Raw genomic sequence first — 14,287 nt, forward strand, 5'->3', positions numbered from 1 at the left:
GTTTTTAATTTGATTTATCAAAACAAGCAGTTTATTGGATTGTGTAATATCATCACACAGGATAGCAGTGTTTGAAGGTTGACCAAGAGATGTCATCTTTGTTGGGAAATAAAATGGGTCTTCTCCAAGGATCACTCCTGCGCCCACTGGGGTGGGATTGTACTACTAGAAGGCAACATTGCAGACACTGAGGGGAGCTACAAGTATCTGGGAAGCCCACAGGCAAATAGGAACACTAAAGCAGCTATTGGGAAAGCTGCATCCACCAAATACCTCCAGAGAATAAGGGAAGTCCTGAGGAGTCAGTTGCATGCAAAGAACAAATTCTGGGCAATTAACACCTACACCCTGCTTGTCATCAGGTACTCTGCTGGGATGATAAGCTTGCCAAAGGAGGTGATGAAAGACATTTACATCAAGACGAGAAAGTCCTTATCATGTATGGAGGGTTTCACCCCAAATCCAGCATCATGAGACGACACTCACTAAGAACTAATGAGTGTCAGAACCACTGTCCAGGATCAGAAAAAAAAAAAGTACATCAGGAAGTTTGCCACAGCTGACCGTGTGCTTAGTGAACATCACAGGCAGCATAAACCTGAGAAACAAGAGGAGCAAAGGGGGGAACCATCATGGAAGACAGGTCCCTGCACAGTATGTACCACCGTAAGATAGGAGGAATGGCTGAAATCCAGAATTCCTACCAGTGGCTGGACAAAGCTGGACTGAAAGACAACACAGAGGCACTAATTATGGCAGCACAGGAACAAACTCTATAGCACAAGATGAACAGAGTCTGTGCTCTACCACATCGGTGTGCAACAATGGCCCAGAGACAGTTCAGCACATAACAGCAGGGTGCAAGATGCTAGCAGGCAGGACATACATGGACCTCCATAACTGGAGGCTGGCATAATATACAGGAACATCTGTGCCAAGTATGGTCTGGAAATCCCAAGGTCAGAATGGGATATACCCCCTAGCGTTGTTGAGAATGACCGAGCTAAGATCCTGTGGAACTTCCAGTTACAGACAAAATGGTGATGGCTAACTAACCGGACATAGTAGCAGTGCACAAATAATCAGCCTTAGTGATAAACTCGAGTTCAAAGGATATGACTATGTGGATTTTCATTTTTTTCCCCCTTAATATTAAACACCTTCATTTAGAAATTGCATTTTGTCTTTATTTGTGTTAACTTTGTCTAATATTTAAATTTGTTTGATGATCTGAAACAATAACGTGTGACAAACATACAAAAAATAGGAAATTGGAAAGGGGGCAAACACATTTTTTCACACCACTGTGAATGTAAAATGCAGTTTAAAAAAAAGGTTCAATAGTGCCTTTAGTAATTGTAAAAAAAAAAAAGAAGATAAATCTTGCATAAATATTTGTGCAATAGAACCTAAGTTAAATCATAATACATGGAAGTACCAATTTCAATGCATGATCATTTATTTCTTTGTAACTTTCACAATGGCTAAAAATCCACTGAATATAACAACTGTGATTTTAGTCTTGAAGATGATGCTTAAGTGGTTATATTTGTACACAGATCAGTATGGGTTCTTGAGGGTGTGATCCATGATGGTCATCAGAGCCAGCCAAGTCTCCTGAGCGGTGGGGATGATCTCAGATGCAGGGAGGAGGAAGCCATAGCGGCCGGTGTCCCTCAGCTCAAAGGTGTACGAGTACTTGATTCCCTGGTTGTAAGCCCAGTCAATGCTCCCACCACCGGCTTGGTCTACAAACAAGCAGTTTTACCGTAAGTACAAAACAGGGATTTTTTGATGGCTAAGTCACTAGTTTTCAATATCTAATAATTACTTTACATTTTGATTTTGATAGCAGTAGAACACAAGTAGTAGTAGTTTTGATTGGTAAGTGTTTTCCTTTCACCAGTCATATTGTAAGACAAAAGTGAGCAAGAAAAAAACAAATATTCAGTGTGGTCAAACATGTCTCCCTTTTAAGATGTTTTGCAGACACTTACAGATGGCGTTGATGATGCTACCAAATTTGTAGGAAGTACCATACAGGGACGCCAGATCAGTGACAGCCTTTTGTGCCAGGTTATCCTATATCAAGAGACTTCCATCAAACTTTTTCAAATTAATGTTATACATGTTTACATTACAGGCAAACACAAGGTCTAAGAGGTTAAATGACTGGTACTAGACCCAGTTTGATCATGAAAACATTTTTAAGGTTTTCTTTTCTTTATTTATTTTTTTACCAGCTCAGTATAGTCCTTGATCGGAGTCCTGGTGTAGCCATAGGGAAACATGAGCAACTGAGAATAGGAGTGGATGGAGATGAAGGCCTTAATGTTGTGAGAGTTCACAAATCTCACAATGGAATTGACCTCAGACTCAGACTGAGCTCTGGGTCCACGATAGGTCTGTGAACAGGGGTTGCCACTGGAACCAGGTCCTACACATGATGATAAAACAGAAACTATCTTAAAAACGTCTAAATTTGGGTCACATCCCAAGTTTAATGGGCTTTAAAACCTGGTATAGAATACTCTGCAAAAACACCAAAACTTAGACACATTTTCATCCATTAATAAATTCAGTGCCATTTTCATATTATAAATTATTTTAAAAAATGTTTTAATAAAATACTAAAACAAACCAATTGACTAACTAAATAAACAAATAAGTAACTATTCCCCCTGAAAAAAACAACAACAATGACAATGTCATCTCACATATTTTTCCCACAGTCATGAAGGAATTCAAATACATGCACTTCTTGACTCCTTTCCCTTTACTCTCTGGTCCAGCTCATCCCAAAAAGTTTCATATGGATTCACGTTAGGTGTTTTGTAAGGGCTAGCTCACATGATACAGTGCTGTTTCCTGCTGGTACTTTGGTCATAGAATTCAATGTTCAAGGTCTAAGTTTCCATTGGCCTAATTTTCTTTCTTGTATTTTTAGCTTAAGCAGCACTTGGTTCCCTCAGCTAGGATTTATTTGCGTGGCATGAATCACAAAAAGAAACTCTGAAAATCCTTATGTGTGCTCTAATCTGAGCTGGTCGTGCTTTTAATTGTAAAATTCTGGCTGATATTGCCACTGAACTTATCCTTTGCAACAGAGGTCAGCCTTGCCTTTTCCAGGGAGCCCCTCTTCAGAGCCAGTTTCATCATAGCATTCAAATAAGTGATAGGGCTTTACAAAATATATATATATATATTTAAAAAAATCTGATAAACAATATCTGAAACAGGAAGAAATCAAGCAAAGACCTGACATAGGACATGAGAGATGTACTTGACCTTTCAGTTCATAATTCATTAAAATCTCAGCAGAAATGGTCAAATTGGAAAGGTATATTGAAAACCCATTAAAAAATAGAAGCAGGAACTATTCCTCAAGACCACTTAAAGAAATTACAAGAAACTTTGGCTAAGAAATGTCATACTGTGTTAAACAGTGATGGCAGTCATACCAAATATTAATCTTTAAGCTGTTTTTACCATATATACAGTATGTCCGCATAGTGTGTGTTCAATAAATCACTGCACCTATTTCCCACTTTCCTACAAAAATATGAAGAATGAATTGCACAGTACTGTAGTACATACTGAACTATATGTTGTAATTTGCTGCAAAGACATTGTTGTTAATCAAAATAAAGAAAAAATTATATGCATTGTCCAAACATTTACTAGTACTCTATTATTTACGATACTTCATTATTTGTGTGTATTTGCTGATAATTTGTACAAAAAGACAAGAAAGACAAAACTAAGAAATACTTTTTAAAGTCACTTTCTCTTTGTCTGTGGGGTTTTACTAATGTATTGATTGATTTATTTCCATCTTGAGGCTGGAAAACAGATGATGTTACTAAAGTTCAAATTTTTTGAAGAACAATACTGAGGAAGTCAGGAATGCCTCGCTCTAAAATGTATTCACAGTAAAAGTAAAACTGCAATAACCTGTTACATGAAAACATGAATACATGCATATTTAGATAAAAGATATACCTCCAAAACCAGCTTTCCAGTTCCTGTTGGGATCAACACCAACACAAAGGGACCCGGGATTAGGTTTTCTGGTCTTACGCCACATACGGGACTGGAAACATCAAAGCATCCCAATATGTGTGGGTTATTAGTTTAATTGTTAGGTATATTTACGTTAAGCTTTGATTTAACTTTAAATAAACACATCCATTATCCATCCATTATCCATTCAGTCATCAACTACTATGGTGCAGTGGTTAAGACTCTTGCCTCACACACTCTAAAAAGTAATTCAGAGGCTTAGTAAATATCACTATAAATATAAGTTAGATGAGTCTGATAAAATCTATGAATATCCTTTTAGTAATTATTTGAGTTTGATAAGTTGAAATAAATGTCTAAAATGTTAACTTATATGTTTGTGTTAAATTAAGGTATTCATTTACATTTATCTCAGACAAAAATTCAGCATGTGGTTCACAGAATACCTTCTTTGCATGTACTTAATATTTTTGTTTAAAATTGAATCAAAATATGTGAGAAATGGGTATCTATACTCATCAGTATCTTGTACCAAAATCATTAATTATTCAAATCAATATTATTTATTGTCAGCAACTACAACTGAAAGGTGTAAGTAAAACACGATATCGTAGAATAATTGAGTACCATGAGCCTTTTTCATTGTTTTGTTCATTTTGTTTTTTAAATACTCTGAGCTTTTGTGTTTGCTCTCCTGGTTTGCCATTTATCCTTCAAGTATGTAAGGTTTTGAGCTAAAAGGGAAAAGGCTCTTGTCTTTTTAGTGCTTGTTTATTTCGAGTTATTGCCATGTTTATGAAAATTACATTTTCATTTGGAAAAATGTTTAACATGTGGTCATTTTTCATACATGTATTATGAAAAACACAACTACATATTAGGTTGTTTGGTTTTTTTTAGACTTAGACTACCAGTGAAATACAATAACATTCAAATATGAATGTTAGGGGGTGATCAAGAGTCGTCAAGAGATCGTGGCTCAAGAGTTGGCAGTTCGTCTTGTAATAGGAAGGTTGCCGGTTCAAGCCCTAGCACCGACAGTCTCGGTTGCCTACTGGTTGCCTACTGGTGGTGGTCAGAGGGCCTGGTGGCGCCACTGTCCGGCAGCCTCGCCTCTGTCAGTGTGCCCAGGGCAGCTGTAGCTGCAATGTAGCTTGCCATCACCAGTGTGTGAATGTGTGTGTGAATGACTGAATGATTCACACACACATTCAGGATGACTGAATGTAGTGTAAAGCGCTTTGGGGTCCATAGGGACTAAGTAAAGCGCTATACAAATACAGGCCATCTACCATATTTAATATTAAGTACAATTTTAATTACGTTCAGTTTACAATATTAAGTAAATGGAACAAAATTTCGGATTAACTGACCATCTCTATTTCAGTTACATTGACCAAGCATGTCAGTGTTATTTACTCAATTTTTTCATGTTTGTGTAACAACTACAATTATTCATTTCAACTTAACATGTTTAAGCTTTAGTTATTCAATTGATCAAGTATATTGAACAGATTTGACTGGTTTCGCAACTACTCGGTATTTTTAAGTGCAAAAGTGTTGCCTCAAAAATTTTAAGTAAATGTCAGTTTTAGTTTTTAGAGTGCACCAAGGACATTCCTTGTGTGAACTTTACAGGCAATGCTGTGTGGAATTTGTATGATCTCAACTTTCAACTTTTGCTGGTTTCTGCTCCAGTTTCCACCCAAAGACATGTTCATTTGTTTAACTGCAAATTCTAAAATCCTGTATATGTATATGTGGAGTGCGTTAGACAGGTAACACAGTAGCTGAGCCCCTCATGAATGACTGAGCTTCTCAGCCTATCACTAAGATAAATCTGCCCACGGTGGAAACATAGAGTGGCAGCCTCATTTTTAAGCTCAGCTCCTTCTACACCACAACAGATTGCACCAGTTCATATGTAAACCTCCCGCTTCACCCCACATCATAAGACCCCAAGATAGTTAAACTGTCCATATAAATTGTGAACAAAAACTGTGACAGAGGACAGCAGTGCTGGTGTCCAATATTGGCCAGGAATTGTTTTTTTTTTTTTTAAATTATTGCTGTATTACTGTCAATACAGACCAAGCTCTCACTGCGATTGTACAAATATATAGGATATTACACCTTCTGATAGTACAGAGTTAGGGTTAGAATCATTGTGATGTCCTGGACTTTACAGGGTTTAAACAGCTAGTTTTTGTTTGTTTGTTTGTTTCTTCTAATTATTATTTTTTATAGAAGATAATATTGTAAAAATGTAACAAATTCATGTCAGTCCCTGAAAATGAAACTATGATGTGAAAAGTCTAACTATGACAAACTCACATTGGTGTGGGTGAAGGCGTAGCCATCAGGGTTGGTCACAATCTCCAGAAAGATGTCCATCTGATTGAGGACTGCGGTGAGTTTAGGGTCACGTCCAAAATCAGTCACAATCTAACAATAAAAATCAAAAGGACACAATTTTGAGTGTAATCAGTTAGCTATTGGAATTGGAAGAGACATAGAAGATCAAACAACAACAAAAAAAGTATTGATGCTAATAGCCAGACTGCCAAAACACCTCCTGGGCAAACCATAGTCCGCTGGCCTGGGTGACCCATTCTCTTGAGTGGATTCCAGTATCAATCCAGATGGCAGGGCGGTTGGTTCCACCAGTGCTGAACTAAAACATGGGAAAGGAAAGCATGAGGTCCGTCCATCCATCCAGGCACCCAGCTAGCCATTCAATTCAGTTCAGTTCCATTTATATTTATATACTGCCAAAAAAACATCGACAGCAACCTCAAGGCGCTTTATATTATAAGGTAAATGCCCTACAATAATAATCCATCCATTTCTAAAGGCTAATAAATGTAAAGGTACTTGTTGTAATAACAGGGTGTTTGTTCTTTTTAAAGAGCATGCATTCATTGCCATGATGTTCATTCACTTCTTTTTCAATAGCAGGTTTACCTTGAGCACATTAAGGGGACGGTCCTCATAGCTCTGACCAATCACTATCTTGCTCACCAAGTTGGGGTTCTCAGCCACCAGCATGTCCTGAAAGGAGTAGATCTGAAAGACAAGTGAAGTCTTAATAGATAAGCACCAGGTAATTGTTATACAGTGGTCCCTTGTTTATCGCGGGAGATACGTTCTAAAATGACCCGCGAATGATAGGTGAAACCCGCGAAGTAGCCAACTTTATTATTATTATTATTTTATTTTTTTACATTTATTAGATGTTTTAAGGCTGTAAAACATGTCACTAGACACTTTATACACTTTTCTCAGACAGGCGTGAACATTTTCACACTTTTCTCTCCTGTTTAAACACTCTCAAAGTTCAAACCTTCATAGAAAAATAAGTCTAGTATTATAGAATGAAACCAAAGATCAAACCCTGTTTCCAGGTCCAGAACATGGGAATAGAGCAGCTGCGAGAGAATTCAATATTAATGAGTCAATGGTACGGAAGTAGAGGACGCAAGAAGAATGAGTTGAGTAAAGTTTGACTTATCTGACTGTTTGGTTTCGCTTAATTGGCCTTATAATCCGGTGTGCCTTATGGTCCTTCCTTTAGTATGTTCATAAGTCCAACTTTTTGTGCGATGGTTAGCATCTTCCTCTGTCTTTTGGGTGCTACCGCAGGTGCCTTTGACCGTGCAAAACGTTTCGTCGACAGTGTTATGTTTGTTGGGGAGAAAACTTACAAACATACAGTACAGCACTTCAGAGTCACACTGCTAGCGATCGAAGATTTATGCAAATTTGACAAGCTGAACGCATTCTGTACTGTACAGGAGACACGGCAGATTGATTGACAATGGTCTACAGCCGATCAGGATGCAGAACACAATGCACTGTAAAAACAAAACAAAAGCATGCAAAATTGCACAAAAAATCTGCGAAACAGCGAGGCCGCGAAAAGTGAACCACGTTGTAGCGAGGGACCGCTGTACATAGCTCAGCACTCAGAGACTCCACTCTGTGACTTTATGTGGTCTTTCACTTTGTGGCTGAGTTGCTATGGGTCCTAAATGCTTCCTCTTTACAATATTATCACTTATCACAACAGAGAATATCTAGGAGGAAAGACATTTTACAAACCCACAAATGTTTTAAAGGCAGACTGCACAGCTAGGCACTTGATTTAATACACTGGTGACCAGAGATGGGCAGTAACGCGTTACTGTAATCCGATTACTTTTTTCAAGTAACAAGTAAAGTAAGGGATTACTATTGCAAAAACGGTAATTAGATTACCGTTACTTTCCCGTAGGAACGCTGCGTTACTAAAACCGCGATTTTTTTTTTTTTTGCGAGAACGTCTCATGACAGTGACGTAAGCGAGTGCGACATTGGTGACAACAGCTGTGTGCAGATCAACAATGGATAATATATGAGTGCGGGAGCAGGCCCGGCCCTAACCAATCTGGCGCCCTAGGCAAGATTTTAGGTGGCGCCCCCCTACATCAGCAGTGTAGTGTATGTACTCACAAGAAACCGAATAGCTTTGTCTATGGCCTTTTTTTTTTTTTTTTTTTTTTTTTTTAACTTAAAGAAAGCAAATTCACAATCAGAATAATTAACAAGATAAAAAAAAATATATGAATAAATAAATGAATACAAAAAATAAAAAATGAATATATGAAATACAATAAATTTTACATACATAAACACAATAAAACGTGTCAACAAGTTGGATAAAATAAATTAAAAATACAATATAAATAAGGCAACAGGAACACCGCTTGATGCTGCTGCATCACTGGTGGGTTGTGCTGCTGATGCTGCATCACTGGTGGGTTGTGCTGCTGATGCTGCATCACTGGTGGGTTGTGCTGCTGATGCTGCATCACTGGTGGGTTGTGCTGCTGATGCTGCATCACTGGTGGGTTGTGCTGCTGATGCTGCATCACTGGTGGGTTGTGCTGCTAAAGTGGAGGCAGCAGCGGTAGATGTGGTAGATGGCCCAGGGGTGGGATTTAGAAACTTCAACAGTGCATCTGAAGAGAGGAGTATGTGACACCACTGAGTATTAAAGTCTAATAATAAAAACATATGATTCCAGGAATAAAATGAAATGATATAATATAAATGAAAAACCAAAGAGATATAGGTATTGTTACGACCCGGCTCAAAAGCCGCAACATAAAAAAAGGAGATGAACAACAGAGTGTGGGTGAGAAGAGGTTTCATCCTAAAATGGAAAACCAGGTTGGCTAAAATGGCTGGTGCCACCAAGGCAAAGACTAGTGCACTGCCGGAAAGCTTGCCTCAGGTATGCTTTTAATCCACACCTGACTAGGTGTGGCCAATTAGCACCAGCTGAAAACACTGAGATGATTAGAAGCTGCAGAGGGACGTAACACCTCCTCCCTTAAAAGGGTTCCTCTAGGACCCTTAAATTTATTAAAAGCCCCTCTGAAGCCTTCAGTTCCTTGACCCACAAACCTGGAATAAAAGTTAAAGCTAACAGAAGCACAGTGTTCACATTGTAGTTGGCATCTCTAAGCATGGATGGGCATGAGGATTTGAAGTTGCCACACTGAACAGACAAAAAGTAACATGTGACCAACACAAAGGAGCACAACAGTCAAACCCAAAATGATTACCTGATCTGCTACAACACAAAACCACAAGTAGCAACAAATGATCACAAGTGATCTGTTGTCTCCACCACACAAACAGTCACATTCAAGTGGCCCTATACCACAACAAGTTACTTTAATCCAAAAAGTTCAGTAAATCAAGCACACTAGTGACCAACCACAAAACTGGAGAGCTATGGCCACACAATGATCACATCAAGGGTGGCTCAGCACCCCACAGTGTTATTTCCATCACCTGGCCAACAACACTCACAAGTGATCCAACAAAATAGCCATATTCCCCACAACACTAAAAGGTCACATCACAAAACACTCACCTCACAAGGATCTCATTAGCATCCATCAACACTGACATATGCACACACATGGTGTACACACAATGCCAACTTAAAAACAGCCTACCTGCCTCAACTACAGACCATAATCATGAATGGTCTCAAACCTCCTACCGAGTTTGGTGCCACAGATTTACTATGTGCAACTCCCAGCCTAAAACACTAAAAACAACAAAACCCTTACTTTTCCTAGCCTAGTCTTCAGTGGTGTACCAGGCTCGAGGCAACTTTAAACGCGAACTCGAGAGCAGGCAGCAGACCAGAGATATAGTCTCCTACCAAACTCTGAAGCGTACCCCCACCCAGGATAGCCACCAAACACAATAAACTAAAACAATAAAGCAAAACAACAAACAAGTGCTTCGATGGAAGGGCAGCACAGCCACCCAGCTGAAACACACTTACTAAAGGGAGTTTGCTCAATTACAGTGAACACCATCACTCACCCACTTAAAAGCAAAACAAACTGACATTCAGTCTCCACTAAAATGTCCAAATATCCCGGACGAGCCCCCACTTATGTTACGACCTGGCTCAAAAGCCGCAACATTAAAAAAAGGAGATGAACAACAGAGTGTGGGTGAGAAGAGGTTTCATCCTAAAATGGAAAACCAGGTTGGCTAAAATGGCTGGTGCCACCAAGGCAAAAACTAGTGCACTGCCGGAAAGCTTGCCTCAGGTATGCTTTTAATCCACACCTGACTAGGTGTGGCCAATTAGCACCAGCTGAAAACACTGAGACGATTAGAAGCTGCAGAGGGACGTAACAGGTATGTATGATGTTAACTGATATGCAAATTAGATTAGATTCAATTTATTGTCATCATTACAGTGAAATGCTGAATAGCAGAATGCAAAGTAACAGTATAATATCATATGAGAATGTTATGTTATGATTATCTTTGACCGAATCACAGCAGTGCTCATATTAAAAAACAGCATTCCCTCTCATGTGATATTGCTTAATTAACATTAATGATGTGCACTTTAACAACTAGGCTTACAACTATAATATATACAGGGGTGGAAAAGTGACTATTACCTGCAGGGTAAACGTTAGCTAACCAGAAGGCAATAACAATGTAAACAAAAAACACCTGCTTAAAAGATGAATACAAATGAGGAATGGTGGGAAAGGTGGGAGTACTGTAATTACCTAACGTTACATTATTATTTTCCATAACAATTTAGCCCCCTCCACAATATTAACTGGCGTTAAAACAGTTAACTAGCTATTTATTGATTAGCAATTAGCGAATCATGTAACATTAGCTTAATGCTAAAAATTTAGGTTACTATCACATTCAGACAAATAATTTCATGTAGGCTAACGTTACCTACCTCTGTCTTTTTCTCGTTTCTCCTCCTCTTCTTTTCTCTTTTTTCTTCCCTGGGCACCTGACAGTTTTGGCCGTTTTGACATTTTGTGTTGATTTTTTGATGTGGTGACGTCCAAAAGGAACCATGATACAGGAAGGGAGGGGGCGCACTGTGTGGGGAGGGGGGGCGTAATGTTGTAACAAATAATATTTCTATTAAATAAGCTTTACTTTGCATTTTAATTAACGTGGGATTATTTTTTGTATTTAGAAATAATAGTACCAACTTTTTTTTTTTTTTTTCAACATTTGTGGCACTGGCGTGGCGCCCCCTGATGGACGGCGCCCTTAGCATTTGCCTATACGGCCTATGCCACGGGCTGGCCCTGTGCGGGAGAGAGTATGAGCATGCCGAGCGTTTAAAGCATGGAAGTACTGACCTTATTTTGAGTTTGATTCCATAAAAAGTGACAAAAACATTAGTGTCCGTTGTGCGTGGGAAGAAAACTTCTTTTTACACCAGAAAAACCCCTAAACTTCTGAGCAAGCACTGAGTGCGGTACCAGGTAATGCGAAATTCACAGAGAAACTCGCGGATTCTTCCACTGACCGCTGCGGCACACCTGCACCAGGGTAAACCTCCGCCTACCCTACTCCTGCTATACAGGTGAAAATAGAGCAACAGGACCGCTAGTCTTTGATGTTATTTATTTTCTGCTGTGTTTTACTTGCATCTATTTGAAGACTGAGTGTAAACACAAAACATATTTTATTTTATGTGCTGGAATGTGCAGAAAATAGGTTTAAATATTAAACAAATTTCTTCCAGTCAGAGAATGTTGCATATAATTTAATTTTTGCTTGATGCATAAAGTTGAAAGATTAAAACTAATAAAACAAGTTTTAAAAGGGGACTTTTCCATTTGATTACATTTTGTATGATGGATTATGTAGAAAAAGTAGAATTGGGCTGAAAGATCTATCGCTTTATTACCTATTCAGGTTGTAAATCGTGTTTTTAAGAAGTAACTAAGTAATTAATTACTTTTGAAAATAAGTAATCAGTAAAGTAACGGGATTACTTTTTGGGGGAAGTAATCAGTAATTAGTTACTGATTACTTTTTTCAAGTAACTTGACCAACACTGCTGGTGACAGTTGGAATGAAAATGCCTGAACTCAACTATTGAGCGAAATGGCCAAATATTTTTGTCCATATAGTGTATATGTTGAGAAAAATATGGTAAACATAAGTGAGTAACAAAGTTATTTGCAAGTCTGAAAAAAATCATACTACAATAATAAGCAGTTAACGTCACCTTTTCAAAAATCACTGGGCTCCAATACCTGTTATTCTCAGACATAGTACTCAGTTAAGAATATATTGCATATGTTATTGTATATAACCAAGAAAAAAAAACAATATTCATCACCTTTAGTGCCAAGACTAAGGTCAAAATTATTTTTAAAAAGTTGCTGTCTCAAAATATTTGTAATTATCCTTTACTTTTTACTTATGAAAAGGAAAAGTGTTTGCTGACCTCATTGAGGTTGTGGTAGCTAGAAAAGTCAAAGTTATCAGTGTTTCTGGGCTCAGGGACACGGGCTAAAGCAGACTCCATTGCTTTTTGCTCCTCATCCAGCAACACCTGCAGGACAGTAGCATAGTTATATGACCTCTATCAGAGAGGTACTCTCAATCTCAAATCCAGGTGCATGAGTCAGTCCAGGTTGATTCCAGGTGTCATACGCTACCTGCAAGTCTTTAATCATGGTGGAGAACTGTATATTGTAGGCTTTCAGGTAACGTTTGACCATCTTTAATTGATGTACTGGAACTCTGATATCCACAGGAAAGCCCACATCACTCACTTCCCTCCAGATGTCAAGCTAAAAGAACAAACAGTCATTATTCCCCAAACTGAGTTGAATTGCAATCAGTTTATTAGAAAAAAAGGTTCGGCATAAAAAAAATGGCGTGTCATGTGACATAACTGAATCTGTTCTTTCCATTTAAATTTTTTTTAGATTTGTCTTGACAGTGATGTCATGGGTGATAAATAACCTCCAGCTCTATCATGTTGTGCAGGTCCTTGATGAGAGACAGATGGCCATCACTCTTTGGAACGAGTCGAAGGACCTGATGCCTGCAAAAAGAGAATCACACTGTTTTACCGTTTTTTACTCAACTCAAGCATTTGCTAAGAAATTGGTACAGAGAGGGTGAAATAATGGTTTCTCAAGCTTGGTGGGTGCTGCTTCTTCAAAAGTTGAACTGTGAGAAATTGTCGTTTGTTGTTGTTGTTGTTGTTGCTGTTAGTGTTTTCCAATGTCCTAGGCTCTTTCAAGCTGCCATTTTGTATGAAAGGTGCTCTTTAAATAAAACTATACTGCTTTGAATGGGAATTCATGACTTCCCAGTGTTCAGCTGATTGCATTAGGTTATCAAAGGGGAAGCATTACACTTTAAATAATTAAAATGTACAAATATACATGTAATATAGCGACAGTACTCTATTAAAGTTTTCAAACGCAAAAATTGCACAAGTGCACCCAGGAGATATGTTGCTGTTTTAAATGCAGTGACTAGTCAGGGTGGTTTAAATCAAAAAATGTTGCTGTCATTATTTTTTAACACGTCCTTACTTTACTTCTAATGCTCACAGCTTTTACACATTCCTATGTATACAGCTGACTTTCACCCTACTCCAACAGCAGTGAGAGGTTCGGGCTGGCCCACTTACCCATTAAACGTTTCTTTTCCAAGAACAGCCACAAAGAGCACAGCGAATGCGAGGAGCTTCCTCATCGTGGCCAGCATTGTGCGACCAGTTCAGGGTTTAACACCATCTTTTTAAGTGTGCAGGGTCATGTGATCAAGCCACAGCCTTGTTGAAGTTCATGGTTATACATGTTTATCTTTGGCTGACTCACAAGAACGATTGCACCATGGATTTTGACACAGTGAAGTTCTGACCAGTTTGAAAAAAAGGGAAGATTACTCT

The 14,287-nt window shown here is 38.5% G+C and overlaps 1 protein-coding gene across 1 annotated transcript; it reads right to left on the reverse strand.

The window, feature by feature from the left end:
* Positions 1–1,441: 1,441 nt before the first annotated feature.
* On the reverse strand, positions 1,442–14,155 carry LOC120730253 (carboxypeptidase A1-like). The gene is made up of 11 exons (XM_040026524.1): positions 14,027–14,155; positions 13,348–13,429; positions 13,038–13,172; positions 12,824–12,931; positions 6,988–7,089; positions 6,596–6,697; positions 6,358–6,468; positions 4,003–4,093; positions 2,241–2,437; positions 1,998–2,082; positions 1,442–1,748 (listed from the first exon to the last, which is right to left on the reverse strand). Exons 1-11 carry the CDS (start codon positions 14,101–14,103, stop codon positions 1,561–1,563), a joined length of 1,278 nt encoding a protein of 425 aa, XP_039882458.1. The 5' UTR covers positions 14,104–14,155; the 3' UTR covers positions 1,442–1,560.
* Between the last annotated feature and the right edge of the window lie 132 nt (positions 14,156–14,287).

The sequence above is a fragment of the Simochromis diagramma genome, unplaced genomic scaffold, assembly GCF_900408965.1.
Source record: "Simochromis diagramma unplaced genomic scaffold, fSimDia1.1 OVJJ01000293.1, whole genome shotgun sequence".
Lineage (NCBI taxonomy): Eukaryota > Metazoa > Chordata > Actinopteri > Cichliformes > Cichlidae > Simochromis > Simochromis diagramma.